Below are 26,463 nucleotides of genomic sequence, written 5' to 3'. Positions count from 1 at the left end.
TGGATGGATGGACGGTGGCCCCTTCTCAGATGGAGAACAGACTGGGAACCAGTGGTCTTGTACTTTGGCCACACGGCCTTCACCCCATGGCCTCAGCTCTACTTCCCGCCCCCATCAAAAGCCAACATCCCACCGGGGAGGGTCTCTTTTCCCACACAGTTCTCTCAGTCTGTAATGCCACCCTCCCTACCCTCTGCCCCCACCTCTACTTCTTCCCTTATACCCATCCTCCCCATCCCTGAAGCAGAGCCCGCCTCTGCCCGCTTCAGATAGCTTCCCTTCTCTGAAGCCTACCATCCATCATGTTGGGTCCCTGAGAAAACTTCCCTTTCCCGGAACATTGGCTACTCTTCCCAATCCATGACCGGCTCAAGGCCACCTAAGGCCCCAGCAAAGAACCTGTGTTGTAGGCCGGGAAGGAGAGGGTGAGATGAACCAAGGGAGCAGTATTAACACATATATACATGCTCCCATGTGTAAAACAAAAGCTAGCAGGAAACTGCCGTGTGCACAGAGATCTCAGCTCGGTGCTCTGTGATGACCTAGAGGAGTGTGATGTGATGGGCGGGGGCGGTGGGAGGAAGGCTCAAGAGGAAAGGGATATATGCTTACATAGAGCTGATTCACATCATTGTACAGCAGAAACGAACGCAACATTGTAAAGCAATTATACTCAAATTAAAAAAAAATTTAAAAAAAAACAGAAGACCCGTGCTGTGACATCTTCACCAGGGCAGAACATACATACCAGCAGCTTGCCTGTTTCAAGGTCCCAGGCCCTCACCGTTTTGTCATAAGATGTTGCAATGATTCTGGAAAGAAAATGACAAGGGTTTTAATGACTCAGACTATTCCGCCTATGGTTTCTAAGAAAGATCAAATATTTAACAGAAAGTTTCTACAGTTTAGGACCAAGATTGCAAAAAAAAAATACTTGAATCTTTCTAAAGATATTTCATGAGGCCCCTGGAGAACTGGGGGTTCTCAGTGAAAACAGATAGATCCTAACACAGAAGGAACCGCGACACCATTCTCTTCCTTAATCCTTTAACCGGCCAACCAAATACGTCTTTTTCTACCTGGGGCATTAAAGGCATCATTTCTTCTGTTCTGTAACTGACTTCTTTTAGAAGAATAGCTACAACTCATAAGGATCAATCACTTCTTCCACTGATTTCACATCTTTTTTTTTTTTTTTTTGAACAGGAAAAGACTGTCATAGCTCATTTCATTCTGAATGCTTTCTTGTACATTTACAATATTGGGCTGGCTAAAGAGTTCATGCAGATTTTCCCATAAGATGTTATGGAAAAGCCCTAATGAATTTTTCGGCCAACCCAGTAATATAAGTTTACCTTTGTCTTCTTACATGGCATGTTTCGGTGAGAACGTGTCCTCTATATGAGATAAATTCCCATGAAGCTTACCCTGGAGTAGGAAATGACAACCCACTCCAGTATTCTTGCCTGGAAAAAGAGGAGCCTGGCAGGCTACAGTCCATGGGGTCGCAAAGGGTCAGACATGACTGAGTGAATAAACATATACATGAAGCTTAAATTCCCCCACGTGTTTTCACTAACAGATTAATTTTGTAGTTGCTGTTCAGGGTAAAAGCAAATCCATTTTAAAGCAAATCCCCTTTTAAAGGCTCATCTCACATCTGTGTGAAGCGTGAACGCAAATGCACCCCAGGGTGGCCTCCCAAACCGACTCTCCCCAGGTGACAGCTCAGGCTGGCTTCCTGGGCCCCGGTTCCCCCTGTGACATGACGGCCTGCACTGAATCGCTAGTGAACCTCGCAGCTGCCCCGGTCCACAGGCGTGACTGCGGGAAAGAAGCTCCATGAAGAACATTCAGACTGGCTTCAGTCACAGTACATTTCGTCTTTTTGGCATTTTAAAATTTTCAGAGTCATCGCATCTACTTGGTTCTCACAGCAAAAGATGGAAACCATGAGCCCAACATATGGGCGTGTAAGGTCGGGTGTTTGCTGAAAAGACAGTGAAGGGTCCCTGGCGTGCTGTGTGCGGGCCTGCCCTTCCCTCTCACCTTCCTGACCAGAGTCAAATGAGGGGAAGTCACCTTCTGCTGTCAGCCGTGACGCTGCATTCTAAAACAGGACCTTCGGGCACCGGCTCAAATTCCCGAACGATGGATCCATCCATAGCATCCTCGGATCAGCAGGAGAGAGCGGAAGAGGGTCAGAGGTCACTAAAGTGTCAACCGAAGCAGTGAGCTGAGTTCAGCATCAACCCTGAGCGTGTCTGAGTACCCACGGTCCTATGACTCTTCCCCCAGCTCAGAAGGGTGAAAAGACTTCCCCACCACTCCCAGAGCAAGAAGGCCATCGTCACCATCCACGGCATCCCCAGGAAACTCCTCCTCCATCCCACAGTGGCCCATGGAAACGGGCCACTCTGAAGGCAAAGCTGCAAACAGGTAATATTCTCGTTCTCGCCTGGCCAAAGAGTCTTCACAGAATCGAGCAAGATCTTTCAAGAACTTTCTAAAAATTCCCACCATTTGACACAGCAATTCTATTTTGGGGTGGGGGGGTGGGGGGCATGGGGACAGTCTTCCCTAAGGAAACAATCTAAACTGTGGTAAAAGACTTGTGCACGAAAAAGGATCATCAATGAACTTATGGTTGCCGGGGGGGAAGAATGGGGGGAAGAGATAGTTAAGGAGTTTGGGATGAATATGTACACACTGCTATATTTAAGATGGATAACTAACAAGGTCCTATTGTAGAGCACAGGGAACTCCGCTCAATGTTATGTGGCAGCCTGGATGGGAGGCTAGTTTGGGGGAGAATGGATACATGTATATTATATGTATGGCTGACTCCCTTTGCTATCCACCTGAAACTATCACAACATTGTTAATTGACTAAACTCCAAAAGAAGTTTAATGAAAAAGGTTCGTCACGTGTTATAGAGGACAGACAGCAAACTCACCGGGAGCAGTCTATGTCCACCTAAAGGGGGCAGTTAAAACAAACTCTAAAACATCCAGCAGTGGGACCCAGGCAACTGTTATCACACTGAAGGGAGATAACTAGGGAATGTGATGAAGACAAGGGAGGGTAATAACTGGCAATATGATGGGAACAATGAGGGTACCAAAGTGAAAGGTGCTTGAGTGACAGAAATAAAAATGTTTTCTATAAATGCGGAGACTTCCCTGACTGGCCAGTGGTTAAGATTTAGCCTTCCAGTACGTGGGGTGTGGGTTCAATCCCTGGTCAGGGAGCTATGATCCCACAGGCATCCTGGCCAAAAAAACCAGAACAAAAACAACAGTGTAACAAGCTCAATAAAGACTTTAAAAATGGTCCACATCAAAAAAATCTTTGAAAAAAAAAATGTGTCCACAACTTTTCAGGATAAGCTGAGGTGGAAAGTCCCCTGGAAACAAATGCTATTAGCAAGACAATGAATTTCTAGAAAGACCCTGCATTGTTTTGTGAAATTATGGCGCCCAGTTGGGAGAGCTTTTGGCCTGACCAGACCAGGCCTGGGACAATTCTCCCTGATATGCAGAGACCAATTCACATTAAGACCACAAGCCTGCTGGGAGGCAAAGGGCTCTGTGTCAGGGGTCCCCAGGACCACCCTCACGATTGATGATTCTCCAGGATTCATAGGACTCAGAATATAGGCATGCTCACAGCTAAGATTTACAGCAGCCAAAGGACACAAAGCAAAATCAGCAAAGGGAAGGGCACTTGGGGCGAGGTCCAGGGAAAACCAGGCACTGCTTCCAAGAGTCTCTCCCTAGTAGCATGGAAACACATGCACTACTCTATGTAAAATAGATAGCCAACGGGAATTAGCCGTGTGAATCAGGGAACTCAAACAGGGGCTCTGTAACAACCAGAGAGGTGGGAAGGGGTGGGAGGTGGGAGGGAGGTTCAAGAGGGAGGAGACATATGTATACCTATGGCTGATTCGTGCTGATCAACGGCCAAAGCAATATTGTAAAGCAAGTATCCTTCAATTAAAAATAAATAAATTTTGAAAAAGACAGAGTCTCTCCCTGTGGGTAGCATGGGATGTGCTTAATTCCTTCAGCAGCCAGTAACAACACATGTCAGGTGCTGTCTTCCAGGGAGGTGCATCTGAGCCTCGGCACCCAGATTTTTCCTGGGGTCTGGTCACACAGGCATCACCCATGTGGTCTGCACAGTCTAGACACAGCAAGCCCCCTGGATCACTTAGGGAAAGATTCATATGACTGTAGGACACTGTTTACCAGTGAAGTTCCCAGATGCCAGCCAAGGCCAGCCTTGTCAGTGGGTCTTTGCAAGGACAGCAGCCTCAGGCCACCGGTGCAAACTCTTTTCACACAGATCCAGTCCCTCAACCCCTGCTCCATGAGACTCTAAACAGCCGGGTCCTTAATCAAAGCCCCCTGGCAGGAAGAGATCCCAAAGAGGAACTCATGGGGGCAGGACACATCCAGGCTGGAGGCTCAGCTCATGAGCCTCATGACTTGGGAAGAAATGACTGGCTCTGATGGCCTGTGATCCAGCCTCCCTGGATGGTGTGTTACTCTAGAAAAAAAATACGTGTCTGGGGGCTTCCCATGTGGTTCAGCTGGTAAAGAATCTGCCTGCAATGCAGGAGACCTGGGTTCGACCCCTGGGTTGGGAAGATCCCTGGAGAAGGGAATGGCTACCCACTCCAGTATTCTGGCCTGGAGAATTCCATAGACTGTATAGTCCATGGGGTTGCCAAAAAAATGTGTCTGGGAACTCAAATAAAAAGATCACTGTGGGTCCTGAGGATGAGGCCCATTGCAGTCTGTGGCCTTAGCCCTGGGCCAGCTAAGGGCAGCACCAGAACAGAAAGAGGTCATGGGGCTGCACAGGTTCAGTGCTCGATAGTGCCACCATATGGCCAAGAGGGGAAATAGCAATCGCGGACTGATAACCCACTTGCAAAGCGAGCACTGCCATGAATTACTTGGCAGGAGAGACACAGAGCCAGATGCTGCCACTGAATTCCAAAGACAGTGGAAATGTCTATGTACTGAATGTTTCTTGAAATAACTGGGCCATTGGCTAGGGGTATGGGAAAACCAATAGAGACAGTTACCCCTTCACTTGGCGTTCGGGACCAGGAACTCTTTCTGTGGATTCAGATAATTTAAGATTGGTTGGACTTTGAATGAATGGTGAGAAAGTGGTTCTAATAAAGGAGGTGAGACCATATTTGTAGCCCAAGTTTACTGTTGTTATATAAACAGCTTTACTGTGTGGTCTCAATTTCATAAATATGTGTATACATGTTCAAACAAGAAAAAGAAACTACACTCCAACCTTTTCACGGCAGTTTACTCATGGTTCACGGAATGATTTTTTTCTTTGTGTTTTTGTTTTGTGGTGATAAAGCCTTCTTACCTCCACAATATGAGAAAGACTAGCAAAGTGTTTTTTTCTATAATGACTGAAAAGAGATGTACCATACTAGAGGATGACTGGGCGTAAGATAAGGATAATTTTTTCCCCTACTTCTTCATACATTGATGAACTTTCTAAATTATTCACAATGATCTTCAGTTAGGAGAAAGGGAGCTTTTTCAAAGCTTAAGCCAGGGGACTTCCCTGGTAGATCAGTGGTTAAGACTCCACACACCCAATGCATAGGGCCCAGGTTTGATCACTGGTCAGGGAACTAGATCCCACATGCTGCAACTAAAACCCGGTGCAGGCAAATAAATAAAGAAATAAAAGGCTAAGCCAGATGTTTGGGTTTGTGGTGGGTTTGAGACGAGAAACAGTGATGAGAGTGGGGGAGGGAAGAGAGAGGCAAGGAGACTTTTTCCAAAGATACCTCGATGGAGAAGGTGATGCTTATGGTAATGATTTGTCATCCCCTGAGGGAGGGCTCACCCAAGAACTGTAACTGGGGCAGGGAGAGCCACACGAGGAGCCAGGAGCAGAGACAAAGATGGAGAAAAGAGAGCCAGGAGGAGCAAAGAGGACCTGTTGGAGGGGCAGCCAAGGCAGGGAGACCAGAGAACTGGGTGATTTTGCAACTAGGCGTGAAGCTATGAAAGAGGGCAGGGGGTGGAGAGGGAGCAACGGGAGAAGGTGGTAAGGCTGTGAGCAAGTCAGGTATGGAGGGAGTTTGGACAGGTTGAGGTGACTGCATCCTGGAAGGAGCATGGAGTAGGCAGGAAGCAAGGGCAGTGGGGCTGCTGTGGGGAGTCAGGGAGGTCTTGATGGATGGTCCCTAATACTGGGACAAGAAAAAAACAGGCAGACATCCCCTTAGAGAGAGAGAAACCCTTTGGCCAAAATAGACAGAAACCCCTATGAGTCTTTCCACTGACTCAAAAGGTGAGAAGAACATGAAAACAATCTGAAGATGGTAAAGCAAAATGCACCCTTAGAAAGTCACCAACCTCCCTCCCCATAGGTGATGACAATCAGCAGAAACCCCCTTGCCTCTAGGCCTTCTCAGTCATCCTAGAGGACTAAGAAAGGGCCTAGGGTTTCCAGAGGAACCAGTGGCTTTCCCAACAAGAAGATCATGGGGCTGGGTGGAGGGGGTGGTGGATAAGGGCCACAGAAGAGAAGGGAGTGGATGTCTGTAGGGACCTGGAATAGGCCAGGCAAGCCCTGGAGTAGCCCCAGCTCTCAGCTGATCCTGAGGAGCCTGGGGAAATTCAGGGAGGCCCAGGAGGTCATGTAACCACCCAGGGTCAAACATCTGGTAGGTCCCTAATGTGGGGCTTGAACTATCTGGATAGCTTCCAAACCCTTCTGGCTAGTCTTCCTGGCTTAGTACCCACCAAGACCCAGAAGATGTTCCTCTAAGGGGATCTAGAAGGTGAGGAGATATCCTCTACCTAGTTGCCCAAACTGGAACCCAGGAATCAGCCTTAACTGACTCCATCCTGTCCCCCTCCTGCTCCTGAAGCCAGAGGAGATAGCAAAACTCAGAACTGACTGTCCTCCCCAGTGGGCCCAGCCTCACCACACAGTCATCTGTGGAATGGCCCCCAATGATCATTGCCATCTCCCAGCCCTGATACCTCCTCATCTTCTCCTGACTGACCAGCAGTATACCCAAGCAGGCCCACCAGGGTCTGCTGGCGATGCCCTGCAGTATTTGAAAGACTGCATAGTGTCCACCTCTCTATAACCTCGTCTGTCCATCACACCCTTGTTCCTGGCCCCTGCTCCCTGCATCTTACAGCACTGACCTATTCTCTGGCCTGCTTCTCCCAAATACCCTTCATGGACAGGTCCCAGGTTTGGCCACTTTTCTGTCCTCTTGTGATTGCCCAGGTCTGGACATACCATCTCTGTGGATGGAACTGAATATTCCAAGTGAGAAGGAGACCCAGAGAGATGACACAGCTCAGAGACCCTCAGGCACAGCCTCCAGCAAAAGCTGGCGAGCTCCCGGACCAGTGGTCTCTGCCCCTGCTCCCACTGTATCCAAGTCAGCAGGCTGACAACAGCCAAACTAACTTCATCTCTCCAGTGACTTAACACCAGAGTGAGGCCTCACTTTGCTGCTGCTTCTTGTACTTTGTTCAGAAAGGCTTCTCCAAATCTTTGGGATCCTTCAATGTCTGGGAACTTAGTACTGGGGAAATCTCATAAGAGGTGACATAAGCTTACAGGATGTTTTGGCTCCACCTAACACGGCCACCTACCCACAGCTTCACGGTGCAGTCATAGGAGCCGCTGAGGACCTTAGCGTCATCCACACAGAAGTTACAGGAAGTCACAATGTGCTCGTGCCCCCTCATAATTTTAAATGGGATCTGAAAAAAAGGATAGACTGAATGAGTTCAGAAGGTTGCAGAATACCAGATCAATATTTTTTTTAAACCAATCGCATTCCTATACACTTGCAGTAAACAATACAGAAAAAATTAAGAGAAAATTGCATTTACAAAATAATCAAAGTAGGAATAAATTTAATTTAAAAAGTGTAAAAATTATACACTGAAAATTACAAAACATTGTTAAGAGAAATTTTAAGACTTAAATAAATGGAAAAGCATCCTATGTTCATGGATTAGCAGACTTGCTATTCTTATGAAAATACCCTCCAAAGTGTTTATATTAGTATATTTATTTATTTATTTATCATTTATTCAACATCACCCTTCTGGCAGACTTCTCTTCTGAAATTGACAAGCTGATCCTACAATTTATAAACAAACTCAAGGGAAGCAGAAGACCCAAAACAATCTTGAAAAGGAACAAACATAGGGGACTCACAGTTTCCAATTCCAAAACAATGTTCAAAATACACAAAGAGACAGTAATCAAGACTGTCTTGTAGTACTGGCATAAAGGTAGACATACGGATGGACGTACTAGCGCTGAGAATCCAGAAATAAGCACTCATATTTCTGGTCACTTGATTTTCAACAAGGGTGCCAAGATAAATAAAAGGGGAAAGAAAAATCTTTTCAACAAGCTGTGCTGGAACAAGTGAATATCCACATGCAAAAGAGTGAAGTTGGACACTTACCTCATACCATAGAAAAAAATTAACTCAAAATGGATCAAGACCTCAATGTGAGTGCTAACATTACGGAACTCTTAGAAGAAAACATGGGTGTAAATCTTTGTGGATCTGCAGTGATCTCTCAGATATGACAATGAAAGCACAAGTAGCAGCAATGACCACAATGATAAACTGGACGTTATCAAAACTAAAACTTCTGTGCCTCAAATGACACCATCAAGAAAATAGAAAACAATAAACAAAAAGAAAAAATTTTTCAAAGGAAAGTAAAAAACAACTCACACAATGGAAGAAAATATTTGCACGTCATATATCAGATTAGGGATTTGTATATGGAATACATAAAGCACTCTTAAAACTCAACAAGAAGGAGACAAACAATAGAAATTAAAAATAGGCAAAATATTTGAATAGGCATTTCTCCAAAATAGGTATGTAAATTATCCACAAACACATGGAACTATGCTCAACATCATAAGCCATTAGGGAAACGTAAATCAAAACCATATTGAGCTAAGAGAATAAATCCTAAGAGTTCTCATCACAAGGAAAATATTTTTAATCTATTTCTTTAATGTTGTATCTATATGAGATGATGGATGTTCACTAAACTTTTTATGGTAATCATTTCATGATGTATGTAAGTCAAAACATTATGCTGTATACCTTAAGCTTATGCAGTGCTGTATATCAATTATACCTCAATAAAACTGGGTTAGGTACATTCAATTACAGTACCTAAATATAAAAAAACAGAACAAACCAAACAAACAAACATATTGAGGACTTTCCTGGTGGTCCAGTGATAAAGAATTCACCTGCCAATGCAGGGGACGCAAGTTCAATTTCCAGCCTGGGAAGATTCCACGTGCTGGGGGGCAACTAAACTGGCGCACCACCACTGCTCAGCCTGCCCTGCAGAGCCTGCGAGCTGCAACTACTAAGCATATGTGCTGCAACTACTGAAGCCCGCGGGCCCTAGAGCCCATGCTCTGCACTAAGAGAAGCCACCACAGTGAAAAGCCTGCACACAACTAGAGAGTAGCCCATGCACAGCAATGAAGACCCAGCACAGCCAAAAGTAAATAAATAAAAATTACAGGGCTGCTATATAGATCAGTCTACTAAAAAGCAACCCATTATATGCATCTGCCACAAACACCTAAAAAATAAATTAAAAAGAAACATAGTGAGATACCACTTCATACCTAGAACAATGTTTATAATAAAAAAAATCAGATAATAACAAGAATTGATAAGAATGTGGAGAAATCAGAACTCTCATATGTGGCTAGTGTGATGTAAAATCGTGAAGCCACTTTGGAAAATAGTTCAGCCATTCCTCAAAAATTTAAACACATGTGTTAACTTATGATGCAGTAACTTTACTCCTAGACTTGTACCTAAGAAAAATGAAACCATATGTCCAAACTTTAACATGGGCCTTCATAGCCATGTAATTCATAATACCGAAACTTGGAAACACCACACACCCATGGTCAACTAATCTTCAACAAAGAAGGCAAGAATATATGATGGGGAAAAAACATTCTCTTCAGCAAATAGTGTTGGGAAAGTTGTACAGTTGCATGTAACTCAATGAAATTAGACCACTGCTTCACACCATACACAAAAACAAACTCATAATAGCTTGAAGACTTCAATATAAGACATGACACCATAAAACTCCTAGAAGAAAAGGGGCAAAACATTCTCTGACATAAATAGTATCAATGTTTTTCTTAGATGAATCTCCCAAGCAAAAAGAAAAAGCAAAAATAAACAAATAGGACCAAATCAAGCTTATAAACTTTTGCACAGCCAAGAAAACCATTAAAAAAGGAAAAAATAACCTATGGAATAGGATAAAATATTTTAAAATGATGCAACTGACAAGGACTTAATTTCCAAAGTATACAAACAATTGTATACAATTCCAATTGTATACAAGTTGTATACAATTCATACAACTCAAAACAAGCAAACAAAAAAATGAGCAGAAGATCTAAATAGATATTTTTCCAAAGAAGACATCTGGGTGGCCAATAGGCACATGAAAAGATGCTCAACATCACTAATTATTCAGTTCAGTTCACTCACTCAGTCGTGTCCAACTCTTTGCAACCCCATGGAGTGCAGCACGCCAGGCCTCCCTGTCCATCACCAACTCCCAGAGTTTACTCAAACTCATGTCCATTGAGTCGGTGATGCCATCCAACCATCTCATCCTCTGTCGTCCCCTTCTCCTCCTGCCTTCAATCTTTCCCAGCATCAGGGTCTTTTCAAATGAGTCAATTCTTAGCATCAGGTGGCCAAAGTATTGGAGTTTCAGCTTCAACATCAGTCCTTCCAATGAATATTCAGGACTGATTTCCTTTAGGATGGATTAATTATTAGAGAAATGCAAACCAAAACTAGAACAAGGTATCACCTCATATCAGTCAGAATGGTCATCCTCAAAAAGTCTACAAATAATAAATGCTGGAGAGGATGTGGAGAAAAGGGAACCCTCCTCCACTGTTGGTAGGAATGTAAGTTGGTACAGCCACTATGGAAAATGGTATGGCGGTTTTAAAAAAAAAACAACTAAAAATAGAGTTGCCGTATGACCCAGCAATCCCATTCCTGAGCACATATTAAAAAAAGAGGAATACTCTGTCTTGAAATGATACATGCACCCCAATGTTCATAGCAGCATTATTTACAATAACTAAGGCATGAAAGCAACTTACATGTTCATCAACAGATGAATGGAAAAAGAAGATATGGTACAAATATACAGTGGAATATTACTCAGCCATAAAAATGAATGATTTAATGCCATTTGCAGCAACATGCATGAACCTAGATATTATCAGACTGAGTGAAGTAAGTCAGAGAAGGACAAATATATGATATCACTTATATGTGAAATATTGAAAAAACGATACAAATGAACCTATTTATGAAACAGAAACAGACTCACAGACATAGAAAACAAACTTACGGTTATCAAAGATGAAAGGGAGGATAGGGAAAAATTAGGAGTTTGGGATTAGAAGATACATACTATTATATACAAAATAAACAGCAAGGACCTATTACAATAGCACAGGGAACTATATTCAACATCTTGCAATAAACGATGGTGAAAAATAATCTGAAAAAGAATATATACATACAGAATACATATATTCTGAATATATGTATTTTGAATCACTTTGCTCTACATCAGAAGCTAACACAACATTGTAAATCAACTACACTTCTACTTTTTAACAATTGAAAAGAAAAATTGGAAACAATTCAAATGTCCATCCACTGATGAATGAATAAATAAAATGAGGTATATCCATACAACAGAATATTACTATGCAATAAAAAGGAAATGAAGGACTTCTTTCTTCTGATCTGGCATGTGAAAAGCTTGGAAGTCCTCAGTCCATCCTCACAACAAGGAAAGAACCGAACTGAAAAATCTCTTAGATCCATAAAGGAAGGGAGGTCACAAGCCAAATGGCTGTCCCCCAAATTGGAAAGATAGGGAGGCAAATACAAAGAATTCCAAGTTACCAGAGCAGAAATCCAGGAGCAGCAACTTCCGTGGGAACCACTGCCAGGATAGCGAGACCTGAACTATAATTGAGCAATTGCTGGAGGCTCAGGTGTGGATAACTATGAGAGTTAAAACTCCAAAGGGGAATTCAGTTATGGATCTACAAAAAAATCCACAATTTTGTGAGTGTTACCTCTAGGAGCAGTCCTAATCCTCACAGTGAAAACAGGAGAAACATCCCCTTGTGCTTCCAGCAGGGAAAAGGAACCATTTTGAATATGCCACAGCATTCTGCTCTTCTTAAGCTCTGCCCTCAGGAGACACTAACCAGAGTCTAACCTGCTCAGATTTTATCAGAAACCAACTGACCAGGGGAAAGTGAAGTACCCAACCCTAGCAAGCTCTAGCCACCCTATACCATGTAAAAGTGAAGGGTGGGGGTTTCATACTAAAAAGCACATGTGAAGTTAACAATCCAGAGGCACGGGTTCACTAAAAGACAGAAACCTGATCATAGGGCTATAGAATGCTTCTCTGTACCCTACACCCAACAATCACATTACTAAAGGCCAGTTGATAGCAGTTCATTTTAACTACTAAATCATGTCTGGCTATCAAGAAAAAATGACAAGAAACACTAAGAGGCAGAAAACACAGTTTCAAGAGAGAGCACGAATATAACATCAGTACCAGACTCAGATGTGGCAGGAATGTTGGAATTATCAGACCAGGAATTTAAAACAACTCTGATGATATGCTAAGGGCTTAATGAATAAAGTAGACAGTTATGCAAGAACACATGGGTAATATTAGCAGAGAGATGAAAATTCTAAGAAAGAACCAAAAAGAAATGCTACAGATCAAAAATACCATAACAGAAATGATGAGTATCTTTGATAGGCTTATTATTAGACTACACTTGGCTGAGGAAAGAATCTCTGAGCTTGAGAATATCTCAATAAAAACCTTCAAAACTGAAAAGCAAACAGGAAAAAGACCAGAAAAAACGAAAAACCAGAACAGACCATCCAAGAACTGTGGAACAACTACAGGAGGTATAACATATACATAACAAGAATACCAGAAGAAGAAAGGAACAGGGAAATATCTGAAAAAATAATTATTTAGAATTTCCCCCAAATTAATTTCAAACACTAAAGCATAGATCCAGGAAGCTCAGAGAACACAAAACCGGATAAATACAAAAAAATTAAAACCTACTCCTACAATATAAAGTTACAGAATATCAAAGATAAAAAACCCCCAAAGGGATTTCTCTGATGGTCCAGTGCCTAAGACTCCATGCTCCCAATGCAGGGAGCCCAGGTGTGATCCCTGGTCAGGGAACTAGATCCCAAATGTCACAGCTAAGAGTTTGCATGCTTCAACTCTGAGAGAAGGGAATGTCTACCCACTCCAATATTCTTGCCTGGAGAATTCCAGGGACAGAGAGGCCTGGCAGGCTAAAGGCCACGGGATTGCAAAGAGTCAGACATGACTGAGCGACTAATACTTTCTCTTTTTCATGCTTCAGCTAAAGATTCCACATGCCACAATGAAGATTAAAGATCCCATGTGCCACAACTAAGACCCAGCAAAATAAATAAAGATAAATATATTTTTTTTAAAGCCTGAAAGAAGTCAGAGGAAAAAGACACTTTACCTATTGAGGAGCAAAGATAAGCCTGACATCCAGCTTCTCCTCAGAAGCCATGCAAGTAACAAGAGACGGAAATATTTTAAGTAGTGAGAGAAAAAACGTACCAACCTAGAAATTTGTATCCTGCAAAATTACCCTTCAAAAGTGAAAGCAAAATAAAGACTTTCCAGACAAACAAAAATTGAGGAAACTTGTTACCAGTAGATCTACCTTGCAAGAAAGGTTAAACGTTCTTTTAAGACAAGGAAAATTATATAGATCAGAAACTCAGATCTATATAAGGAAAGGAAGAGTGTATGTGTGTGTGTGTGTGTGTGTGTGCACGTGCGTGCTCATCTTTGTATGATTGCCTCTATGTTTTTCCCAGCAAAAAGTTCACATATATCCTGGCTTCTCCCTTACCTCTTTGGAGCAGTCCTTCAGAGTTTTCTGAGAAATCATCTCCCATGCTATAGTCCTTAGTAAGCTCCAGGAATAAAACTGAACTGGTAACTCTTACGTCGTGCATTTTTTTCTAAGTTGACAGTGCGGAGTTGTGGGGACCTGGGAGGAGGGATTTGAGGCTCAGCTGCCAGGCAGTGCCCGCACAAATGCAGAAACTATGGATGGGGAAGACCAGGTTGGGGTGAGGCAAATTCAGCCCGAGGTTCAGGGATGAGGGGAGGCGGGCATGTAGGGGAGGGGAGCGGTTTCCGGGTTGTGGAAAACACGCTGGTGTGCGGATGTGAGGAATGAGAGGGCCTTTCCCCTCTAGGTAGCTGGGAGAAGTGGGACAGGAACTGGGCCTCCAGGAGACTAGCTAAGAGGCTCCAGGTCGGGGCTGGGCCGCCAGGGGGCACAGCGAAGCTGAGCCAGGCTGCGGGCGTGAGGCCCGGCCTGCAGGCGCGGGGCGGGTCAGGGGGCGGGGCCTGGAGCCCAGCGAGCCCCAGCCGTGGCAGAGTGCGGTCCGGGGAGGACCCGATCTGTGCTTTTCTCGACGCTCCGCAGCCAAAGCCCGCACGTTAAGGCTGTGATCCCCACCCCCAGCTCCCTTCTCTGCAGCTGCCTCCGCCTCTAGACAAAACTCTCCTTTTTCTCATAACGAAAACAGAACTTTGGTATGGGAAAACATCTTCCCGCTTCTGGGCCTTTCTGGGCAGAGTTCTTCTGGGGTTTATTACGGAGAGGGATGGAGGAGGAAATGGCAACCCACTCCAGTGTTCTTGCCTGGAGAATCCCACGGACAGAGGAGCCTGGCCAGTTACACAACATAGGGTCTCAAAGAGTTGAGGTTTAGGCCAGCTTTTTAACTCTCCTCTTTCACCTTCATCAGGAGGCTGTGTGTAGCATCCCACAAATATGTTCTACAAGTTTGCCTGCCTGCCTCTCTGGCCGGGACTTGGTCACTGTTCTGCAGGGCACTGGGAATCCAAGAGCAAAGACCTCAGCCCAGGAGTGTGTGATGGGCTCCTACTCTAAGGAATCAGGGTGGGAGATGGGCGAGGCCACCGCACGGGCGGTACCTGATGTCAGGTCACTGCCAGGCCAGCTAATCAGGGCTCTAGATGGAGCGCAGGGGGAGACCACCCCCACCGCGCCCCCATCCACCAGGAGAAGCAAGGAGGACATGGCGGTTGGACTGTCTGGAAGGTCAGCAAATCAGAGGGAAGACGAGAACAGAGAAATGAGCTCGAGCCAAAATGGCTTGGAAGATTATGGTCAGATCTTCCAACTTCATCTTAAGTGAGCCAAGGAGAGGTTTAGAGTCAATTCTTTTTAAAGTGTGTGACACATCTCTGTGTGAGTGTGCATTACTTAAAGGCCAGAATGAAGCATCAGCACTGAGAATGTTCTTTAGCAAACCATCTCAGGAGAGTTGGATGAAATCGTCCAAAACATTCTTGTATCCTGCACCTTCGTTTCAAAAGATGATTTGTAATATTTTCACTGAGCTACACAGCCACATTAACCTTGCTGTATAAACACCTCCAAAGTGTACTGTTTTCAGTCACTGTGCCCATCTATTTTTCCTGAACTGCTTTATCTTACTCCAGTTCTTAATTAGGACTTTTTTGTTGCTGCAAGAGTACTCCCTTGAGTAACTATGTCTTCAAAAAGATGCATCCTTTCTGAGTTTTTGCAACTCTAAAAAAAAATGTCTTTTTGTTGGCTTTATCAAAGACAGCAGTTTGGCCAGGCAGAGAATATTAATACTTAGGTCACAAAGTTTCCTCCCAGAGCTTTATATAACTTCTCAACTTCTGTTAACTTAATGGATCATAAAATCCTGCAGTCAAAAAAATTTTAAGCCACCTGAATATGCAGGCACCCAAGACTAGTTAAATCCACCAGGGGGCAACCAGTCAATGGAATACTCTCCAAAAAAAAGAACAAGGGGATACATGTATATGTATGGCTGAGTCCTTCAGTGTTCACCTGACTCTATCACAAAATTGTTAATCAGCTATCAGTTCAGTTCAGTCACTCAGTTGTTCCCGACTCTTTGCGACCCCATGGACTGCAGCACCCCAGACCTCCCTGTCCATCACTAACTCCCGGAGTTTACTCAAATTCATGTCCATCAAGTCGGTGATGCCATCCAACCATCTCATCCTCTGTCGTCCCCTTCTCTTCCCGCCCTCATTCTTTCCCAGCATCAGGGTCTTTTCAAATAAGTCAGTTCTTCGTATCAGGTGGCCAAAGTATTGGGGTTTCATCTTCATCATCAGTCCTTCCAACGAATATTCAGGGTTGATTTCCTTTAGGATGAACTGGTTGGATCTCCTTGCTGTCCAAGGGACTCTCAAGAATCTTCTCCAACACCACAGTTCAAAAGCATCAATTCTTCGGTGCTCAGCTTTCTTTATAGCCCAACTCTCTAATCAGCTATACCCCAATACAAAATAAAAGGTTTTTAAAAAAAAAAAAAAAAAGAACAAGGAAGCTGTTTATTAATACAGAGAGAAAAATTTTTAAACTAATTGCAGAAGAGGTCTAAGGTATCCTTCCATTTACGTTAAAACAAAAAAGGGAAGGATCAGAATACACTTGTGGGCATGTGCATAAAATACCTCTTTAAGGATAAAGAAGGAACTAGAAACATTTGTTGTCTCTGTAGAGGGAAAAGGGGTAGTTGGGGAGGCAGGGGTGCTACTGAGACTGCTAGTTGAAAAAAAAATCAAACAAAACACTTTTCATATCTATTGAATTTGATCTTGGGGATATTCTATGGACAACAGAAGTAAAACACAACTCCTATGACCTTCTCCAATTTTACTTAAAAATCAGAATAACTATCACAAATAAATTAAACAAAGCACCGGTACATCCTGTGCTTTCTCTTCAAGCAGACTTCCCCATGGAGGTCCCAATGCACCCTTGCAGGGGGTGCTGACTAAGGCAGTCAGCCATTCAACAGATCCAATTGTGGACTTGGCTCCAAGATCCTCTGACAGTTGCAGAAACCTCCATCTCAATTTGATCCCAGGCTTTTCCATCTGTCTGGGGACAGCCTTGCTCCTGTTCATGCAGTTCAGGCATTGGCCCCCTGTAGCTTATATGTCCCTCCAATCTTGCATTGAACTTCACCATCTCTTTCCACATGAGCACTCCATTCTTTCTTCACCCCAGAGACATTTCCTTATTTCCTTCTCTATTTTCCCCAACTGACCCCCACCCCACCTTCAACACTTCTTATATATGTAGGGTTGACCAGAAAGTTCCTTTAGCTTTTTCTGTAACTTTTTATGGAAAAACCCAAACAAACTTTCTGGCCAACCCAATGTATTGACTTTTCTGCATCTCCCCTGCATTCCTCCTTACTTTTCTCTCGTATTTATTGTTCCTTTATACTTTTTCTCAGAGAATCCCATGTACTTGTTTTCTAATTTTGTTTCAGTTCTCTGATCTGATTTTTAAAACCTCCGTGGAGGATTTTGGCTTTGAAAAATCCTCTTTTTCACCCCCAAGAATTCTCCCTGTTCTGTTCAGATTATTTCCTCTTCCCAGCCAACAGCCTTCTTTTCTAGCAATGCATTGTCTCTCAACTATCACTTAGAATACACGGTCGTGTTGTTGCGTTTTTATTCCTGTGTTTTATTGTTATTTTCTGTTGCTTCTAGTGCTGTTTCATGGGTGACGGGGCTCCTTCAATCCTCCGAGGGCATGCACTTGGGAGTGTCCCATGGGGACATCTGAGGGGCTCAGGCAGAGCCCCACAGGGTCTGGGTCGAGTCGGGTCCTCTTCCCAGGACGGTTTCCTGAGCTCTCCCGCCTCTCCTCCAGCCGCCGCCCTGCAGGCGCCTGGTCCTCTAGGTCCCCTTCTGCTCTTGCGCTCTCCAGCCACAGCCCCTCCCCTTGGGGGCGGTCCTTACCTTGGAGAGGGGCTCCTGGTCACCCCATGACACCTTCTGGGCCATCCAGGGCATCCAAAGAGTATCGGGCTGTGGCGATTCATCGCCTATGGCTAGGGGGTTAAGTGTGGGCAGCAGCCGGCCGCGCCGCGCCTGCAAGAGCGATAGCCTGAAGCGGCCACAGGCCCTGACCACGTCTACCCAGGGCAGATTGCTGGGCCGGCGATTCGTAACGTCGCGGATGTGGAGCAAGGAGAGCGGCAAGTTGCTTTCCTGGGGCGTCTCCGTCCCATCCTTGCTGGGGGTTTTTGAGGAGCCGGGGGTACCCGGGGACTGGGAGGCCATCTCGGAGCCCGGCCTGGCCACAAACGGTGGCGCCACGCGCCCCTGCCCCCACCTTGGGACCCACGCGCCCTCCCTGAGCCCGGCGATCTCACTGCCTTCTCTCGCCCCGCAGCATGCTTACTCCCAGGAAAATGGGCTTCGAGCTTCTGGGCGCAAGAGGAATGAGGCCAAATGTGTGAAACCTCTTGAAGGGGCTCCTGGCCAACCCACTTCACGTTAACACAACAGAGAAATGACCCATAAGTTATAGAATGTACCCTGGATTAATTAAGACGTAGCTGGTAGGGGTGGGTACACACACTATATAAGGGCATGAAGGAAGCATCTGTCATAATGCTAGCGAAAAACCAAAGAACAAAATGTCACGACTCGTCCTGGAACAGACTCAGTGCTAGAAAATGACTGTGTAAAATTAGAACAAAAGAGCAAGGGTTATCATCTCTGGGGTGTAGAAGAAGTGCCTTTCTTCTTTCATTTTTTACAACTGTTCTGATCATTCTATGATGTTACTTTGATAATGGAAAAAAAAACTCTTCACTCCACTTTTTCATTTCTTAAAAAATATTTACTTGGCTAGTTTTGGCTGCATCAGGTCTTAGTTGCCCCACAGTAGTGGGATCTTAGTTCCCTGACCAGGGATCAAACCCATGTCCCCTGCATTGGAAGGCAGATTCTCAACCACTGAACTAGGAGGGAAGTACCCCCTTCTCTGTTCTCTTTTAAGTTTGTTTTGTTGTGTTTTTAACATGGACCATTATTTTAAAGTCTTTATTGAATTTGTTACAATACTGCTTTTTCTTTATAATGTTTTCTGGTCATGAGGCATGTGGGATTTTGGATCCCTGCCCAGGAATCAAACCCACATCCCCTTACATTGGAAGGCTAAGTCTTAACCACTGGATGGCCAGGGAAGTTCCCTGCACGCTCCTTTTCCCAAAGTCTCATCAGGGCAGATGAGACGGCCTCAGAGCAGGGACCCAGGGCTACAGTGAAAACACCTCGAGCCTGTGTGATCCCGGATGTGGGCACACACTCTTCCACTCTTGGTCCCAGTGCCTTCCTCAGATACTTCGGTGGCTTCTTCCTCAAGAGGCTGAGGCCGCCTGCCCGGATCCTAGGGCTGTGCTGCCCACTGGGCTCCTGGCTCCCAGCACCACCCATGAGAGGAAAGGAACCACACCCCCCAGGAAAACAACAAGAATGGGAAAGCGACCACCCTGCTCCCATACGATTCCTTAAGTAAGTCAGACTGTCCTTATCTGAACCTAGCTTTCTTTACCACAAAACCAGAGAAAAGCCTTCACTTTTCATTTCTTTTTTAAAAGTTTCAGGGAATGAAAAATCAAGAAGATAGAAAAATGCCATTTTAATTAAACTGTACAGTCTGAATTTCTTCCTCTGACACTAACAGAAGTTAAAAATAGAAATCAATTTCAGCAAACTTCCAAGGCAGGCTTTGAAATGTCAAGGTTTAAAAAAAAAATTATTTCACAGCATGAATTTACATATAAATACAATCTGTACAATGTATTAACTGAGTGATCAATGAACTTCCATCCTGGAGGAGATCTGGTATTGCGACAGGCAGGGGCAGAATTCAATTACTGCCTCCTTAGTGGAAGACGCTTCAGCCTGGAAGAGGAAATAAAAGAGAGAGAGTTAGATACAAACAGAAGAACAAGCTGGTTCAGTGGGGGAGGAATATGAAAATGCCAGGCCTTTCCCTGAATCAAAGTGGCACAAAATACAGAGAGTGACCCACACCATGAAAGAAAGCAGCATTTAATCTGCACTCTTTAAGATTCTGTTCCCCCCAAAACACAGAGAGACCCACTCCACCTCTTATGTTAAGTAAGACCCATTTATAAAAGCAAGTTCTAATCCTGGTTTCACTTACCTATCTCATGTATGACCCTTGGGAAGGAACTAAAAAGACAAAAAACCATGCCTGCTCTGGGGCTTTGAGCGCACAAGAATGTTCATGGCGGCTCTAACTCAGCAACCAGAGCTGGGTCACCCTGACTCTAGATCCTTGCTCTACAGCCCCAGACTGGAACGCCAAAGGCCCCCAACAACAGGACAGAAGAATACTCTGCGGTTTATCCTATTAAGGAATACTCCCCGGCAATGAGGACGAACCAGTTGTTACTAGGACAATACGGAGGAATCTCACAGGCCAGATGCAAGACCTCCTAGTACACAGGTCCTTTAAATAAATCTCAAACACAAGCAAGAGTAGTCAGTGATGACAGAAGCCAGAATGGCTGCCTTTGGGGTTAGGGGTGGGGATCGTAAGTGAGTGGGGGTTTCTGGAGTGCTGGTTTAGTCCTTGATCTAGGTGAATTCAGCTAGTGAGAATGCATGAACGATGAGCTTATGATGTGAGTGCACTAAAGAGGGTATTCCACTGTATGATTCCAGGTCTGTGAAATTCCAGAATGGGCAAAGCTAACTTAGACGGACAAGACACAGATCAGTGTCTCCTGGGGAGAGGATGGGGTTGGGTGGGGGACGGGAGGGGGCAGACTGCAATGCCATCTAGAACTAGGCCATACCGTCACTGAAGAAAAGCACAGGGGCCCTTGACAAGAGTGAGACCTCAGCCAGGTGCTGGGGATGCAAGTAAGACCCATGTGGTTGTGACCCTCAAAATGCCTCTTGCAGGAGGGACTTCCCTGGTGGTCCAATGGTTAAGAACCGGCCTTTGCAATGCAGGGGATGTGGGTTCGATCCCTGGGTCCAGGAACTAAGATCCCACATGCTGCAGAGCAACGAAGCCCCTGTGCCACAACCAGAGAGTCCATGTGCTTCAACGAAAGATCCCACATGCTGCAACTAAGACCCAACGCAGCCAAACAAACAGAAAAGTAAATGGAAAAAAAAAAGTACCCCTTGTAGGAGACAGATGCAGACAGGTAATATACAGAGTGGAGTGAGGCACAAAAGATGGACAGGCCCCCTGTCTCTCTGTGGAGAGTCTAGGAGGCTTAGGGTTGAGGGGATGTGGAAACTATACCTTTAACAACCACGAGAGTAAGATTTAAATACACTTCACACCTCTGCCCCTGCCTTCCCCCCCTCCCAGGCCCTGCCTCAGCGATAAGTGCTCTCAGGAGTGTAAGAACCCCTCCAGTCCTCTTCTCTGCAAAGATGTACATAGAGGTGTACACGGGGAAATCCAAGGGAGTGAGGATGATAGTACCAACTGTATACACTATTCCGTAGCTTTTGGCCTCTTATTGTTAGGTTTCAGATGCCAGTCAGCAAGCAGCCCATGTTTTCTGACCGCCATGCTCGGCACGCTCCACCACACCCTCCGGACGGGCACCGAGGGGCTTCCACGTGTGCAAGTGCCTCCCCGCAGGAACGACTCATTGCGTGGCCCCAAACAGTCAAGGGTGATGACATCAGGTGCTGGTACCAGCCTCTCTGGGCCCTGCTTTCCCTGCCTGTGAACCGAGGGGACACGAGTCACAGGGTGTGTGGGCATTAAAGGAGCCCACACCCATGTGGGTGCCTCACAGTGCCCGGCCCATCAAGTCAGCACTGGCACGTGCCCTGAGAAAAGGCAGACGTGAAACAGCACAGCCGCTTCAGGGGGCTCTGGATTAAACTGAAATGCTCATATCTTTGTGTGTTTGAACCATGAGAATGTCCTGTGTACTGGGGAGACATAAATGAAAAAGAACATGGGCCTGGCACTTGTATTTCCAGATAGCAAAATAACTATAAGGCCATAGTAATTAAAACGGAGTGGACGGGCTTCCCTGGTGGTTCAGTGGTTAAGATCTGCCTTGCAGGGGACACCAGTTCAACCCCTGATCCAGGAAGATCCCACGTGCCTCGGAACAACTAAGCCTGTACACCACAACTACTGAGCCTGTGCTCTAGAGCCTGGGAACCACGACTGCTGAGCCTGTGCTCCCTAGAACCCATGCTCCAGAGAAGAGAAGCCTGTTTTGTCCCTCTTCTTCCTGGGCCCACAGCTGGACTTCCCCTACCCAGTCCTGTGGTGGACAGCAGGGTGGTCGAGCTGCCCTGGGCTATGGGCTAGGAGGGAAGAGGAGCCAAAATGTGCAGGCAGGGCCAAAACCACCTCCAGAACCATCTTTCAAGCCATTCCCCTCCTCTGAGGATCACATGCTACAGTGGAACAGACGGGGATCCTGAGTAATTTTCTCAATTCCATTTATGCTTCATTGGCTGAGCCCCTGGGGTTCAGGGGTTCTTTTAAATTACAGCTCATTTACTCACTCTCATTAATATTTACAACTGGCCATCTATCTGGAGAAAGTTAAGTTGGATGCCTATACTATTCTGTTCACAAAAAAGGGAAAATAAAACAACTCAAATAAACTAAATGAAAACAAAACTGAAAAAGCATGAGGATAGTCTACCTACATATACAAAATCTTATATTAGGGAAGGCCTTAAAAAAACAAAATGTAAAACACACCACCACCACCACCACCAAAAAGAACTAGAAAAATGAGTGTACCAAAAATTAAAGCTTCTGTTCAACAAAAGTCATATAACAGGTAACACTCTAGAACAAAAAGGATGACTATCCAGAATTATGTTTTAGTTTCTAAAAAAGTTTTTTAAATGTTAAAAAAAAAAGGCTTAGGGGGATACTTCTCTGGTGGTCCAGTGGTTAAGACTCTCTGCTTCCACTGCAAGGGTCACGGGTTTGCTAATACCAGACCACCTGACCTGCCTCCTGAGAAATCTGTATGCAGGTCAAGAAGCAACAGTTAGAACTGGACATGTAACAACAGACTAGTTCCAAATCGGGAAAGGAGTACATCAAGGCTGTATACTGTCACCCTGCTTATTTAACTTATATGCAGAGTACATCATGAGAAATGCTGGACTGGATGAAGCACAAGTGGTAATCAAGATTGCCAAGAGAAATATCAATAACCTCAGATATGCAGACGACACCACCCTTATGGCAGAAAGTGAAGAAGAACTAAAGAGCCTCTTGATGAAAGTGAAAAGGCTGGCTTAAAACTCAACATTCAAAAAACTAAGATCATGGCATCTGGTCCCATCACTTCATGGCAAATAGATGTGGAAACAGTGGAAACAGTGACAGACTTTATTTTTTTGGGCTCCAAAATCATTGCAGATGGTGACTGCAGCCATGAAATTAAAAGACACTTGCTCCTTGGAAGAAAAGTTATGACCAACCTAGATAGCATATTAAAAAGCAGAGACATTATTTTGCCAACAAAGGTCCATCTAGTCAAAGCTCTGGTTTTTCCAGTAGTCGTGTATGGATTTGAGAGTTGGACTATAAAGAAAGCTGAGCACCGAAGAATTGATGCTTTTGAACTGTGGTGTTGGAGAAGACTCTTGAGAGTCTCTTGAACTGCAAGGAGATCCAACCAGTCCATCCTAAAGGAAATCACTCCTCAATATTCATTGGAAAGACTGATGTTGAAGCTGAAACTCCAATACTTTGGCCACCTGATGCGAAGAGCTGACTCATCTGAAAAGACCGTGATGCTGGGAAAGATTGAAGGTGGGAGGAGAAGGGAACGACAGAGGATGAGATGGTTGGATGGCATCACTGACTCAATGGACATGAGTTTGAGTAAGCTCTGGGAGTTGGTGATAGACAGTGAGGCCTGGTGTGCTGCAGTCCATGGGGTCACAAAGAGTTGGACACGACTAAGCAACTGAACTGAACTGAACAGGGAACTCCTTGCAGTGTGGGCCAAAAAAATTTTTTTGTAATTTTTTTAATAATAATTCCTAAACATCAGTAAAACAGTACCTAAAAACCAGAAAAACAATCTAACAGAGGACAGAACATTGTGAAATGTTCAGGAGCACGTTATTCACATAGGAGCCCACAGCAAACGCTGAGACCCAAAGCAAAGGATACTCGGCCTCGTTACTGATCCAGGAAACGCGATGAAGATGATCTGCCATTCTTCACCCATCAGGCTGGCAAACATCTCCACGCTGTCTGTAGCTGATGTAACAACAAGGTACTTTCACGATTCAAATGGATAGAGCCACTTTTGACAACAGTTTGGTGGTATTTATTCCTTCCAAGTGTTCATTCCTATAGATTTATGTTAAAAATGTGAAACAGAATGTGTGTGTCCCTGTGTGTGTGTGTGTAGTTGTGTAAAAAGGTCTCAAAGTCACAAGGCAACCGACAACAGAGGGGACTGTGGAGAGAAGAGAGACTTGGGGAACTGGTCACAGCTTTACCTGTACGATTTGAATTTCCACAGCAATAATATATTTACATATTACTTATGCAATTAAAAGTTAACTTTTTAAAAAGCTGAGTCCATACACAAATCTATCGCTCCCGACATCTGCCTCTAAGCAAACACGGCAGGGCTCCAATCAGCCTCCGCGCTGCCTACCGTCTCAGCAGCTCCTGGGGTGACAGGTCTGTGGGCCCCTCTTCACTCTGGCTGTCGCTGCTGTCCGTGCTCTCAGAACTACTGCTTTTCTCTGATCTTTTACTCTTTTGCTTGCCTTTGTGCTTGTGCTTCCGGTGCTTCTTTTTCTGAAAAAAGTAAATAAATAAATTTAAGGAGAACAAATGGGTGTTTCTGTCCCTTATTCAGCACAATTACACAAGGCTAATGAGGCATTTGGTTGCTGCAGTCATTCAAAAACAAAACCAAAGGGCCTTCCCTGGTGGTCCAGTGGTTAAGCACGAAGGAAAAACTGGTAGAAGGTTAGAGAACAACACATAGGCCGCTGAGAAAAAAGAGAGTTTAGTTTTCAAACCTGTCAGCACCTGTTCCTTTCCTTTCACTCCAGGAGAACTTCTCCTGTCTTCCATGCTCGAGAAGCCTGTTTTCTGGGAGCTAAAAGGGGAGCTGTTTCTAATCAGTTCTCCTACTGCCCAGACCACTGTGGGAGCCCAGCACTAACGTTAACTGAATTAAACGTCTGCACCATAATGCAAAAGAAGATACCGATGTCGAGGTGAGGGCTGTCAACGGTGATCTTCAAGTGTCCGTCACTTCAAATGACAAGCTACAGACCCAAGTCTCTATTTGTAGTGATGACAAAGTAGTTGAGAAGTATTCAAACTAATACCTTCTTTTTATATTGAATAATCATCGATATTAAATGTTTTTATTATTTAATTAAACAATTATTTCATTAAAGTTAGTAATTAACTGTTTTATTACTTAATACTCAACCATTACTCTAAGATTTTTATTTATGTATTTTTGGCTGCATAACCTGTGGGACCTTAGGTCCCTGAGCAGGGAGAGAACCCAGGTCCCTGCAGTGGAAGTGCTCAGTCCTAACCACTGGACCACCAGGGAATTCCCAAGCCTGAGATATTAAATGTCCTTATTTTCTACTTTTTAATGTTCAAGAATTTAAAAAAGATTTTAAGTACAACTGGATAAATTAAAATATTCTGTCTGAAAGAAAAACAAAGTGTTTTTGAAAATCAAGGGGTTACACTGAACTGATATTCAGTCAAGTCAGTGAGAGGCCTGTTGTGGCCCTATACCTCTTTGACTGGTTTCCTGGGTCACTCCTGGAGGCTGGGGCATCTGACGCCACACACCCGGAAGTCACTCACCTTCTCTTTCTTCCGTCTATGCTCTTTCTTGGTCCTGTGTTTTTCTTTGTTCTTTTTATGTTTCTCTTTGAGAGGTGCCTCAGGTTTTTGACGTGCATCTGAAACACAGATGTAATAAAGACATGAACTAGAGGCACCAAGGGGAAAAAAGGCTAAATTACTGAATTCAGTAATGACGCAGATAGAATGTTTACCATTAAGGCAGAACTCCAGCCCTACCTCAATGGTAAACAAGCAGATTAGCGTGTCACACTGTAGCTCTATATTTAGAAACTGCCAGAAACCTCAACCTAAGACCTGTTTGATCCAACTGGTGTTTGGCCACAGCCTTATCTGCCAGATGAAGATAAAGTCAGACCAGCATGCCTACAAGCTTTCTGTAATTTAACATCCTTGGGTAAACTCAAAGACGGATCAGAATCTGCCTCTGGCTCTGTCACCAGCTCTGTGATCTTTGACACGTTGCTAAAGCTCCCCAAGTCTGTTTCCCCATCTGAAAAAGGGGAAAACAA

The 26,463-nt window shown here is 44.5% G+C and overlaps 2 protein-coding genes across 2 annotated transcripts in view; both read right to left on the bottom strand.

The window, feature by feature from the left end:
- Positions 1–18,372, bottom strand: part of WDR88 (WD repeat domain 88) — a 45,633-nt gene extending 27,261 nt beyond the window's left edge. Inside the window, exons 1-4 of the mRNA XM_043900580.1 lie at positions 18,049–18,372; positions 7,675–7,785; positions 2,083–2,171; positions 749–812 (exon numbers count right to left, since the gene is read on the bottom strand). Of these exons, the coding sequence (XP_043756515.1) occupies positions 749–812; positions 2,083–2,171; positions 7,675–7,785; positions 18,049–18,372 (588 nt within the window). The remainder of the gene's footprint in view (positions 1–748; positions 813–2,082; positions 2,172–7,674; positions 7,786–18,048) is intronic.
- A 1,351-nt stretch (positions 18,373–19,723) lies between these two features.
- The window catches only part of GPATCH1 (G-patch domain containing 1), a 56,497-nt gene continuing 49,757 nt past the window's right edge, over positions 19,724–26,463 (bottom strand). Inside the window, exons 18-20 of the mRNA XM_043899079.1 lie at positions 25,952–26,049; positions 24,762–24,907; positions 19,724–20,004 (exon numbers count right to left, since the gene is read on the bottom strand). Of these exons, the coding sequence (XP_043755014.1) occupies positions 19,974–20,004; positions 24,762–24,907; positions 25,952–26,049 (275 nt within the window). The 3' untranslated portion in view covers positions 19,724–19,973. The remainder of the gene's footprint in view (positions 20,005–24,761; positions 24,908–25,951; positions 26,050–26,463) is intronic.

Source organism: Cervus elaphus, chromosome 4 (assembly GCF_910594005.1).
Source record: "Cervus elaphus chromosome 4, mCerEla1.1, whole genome shotgun sequence".
Taxonomy (NCBI): Eukaryota; Metazoa; Chordata; class Mammalia; order Artiodactyla; family Cervidae; genus Cervus; species Cervus elaphus.
Note: the sequence above shows the minus strand (reverse complement) of the source record. Positions and strands in the feature narration are given on the sequence as shown.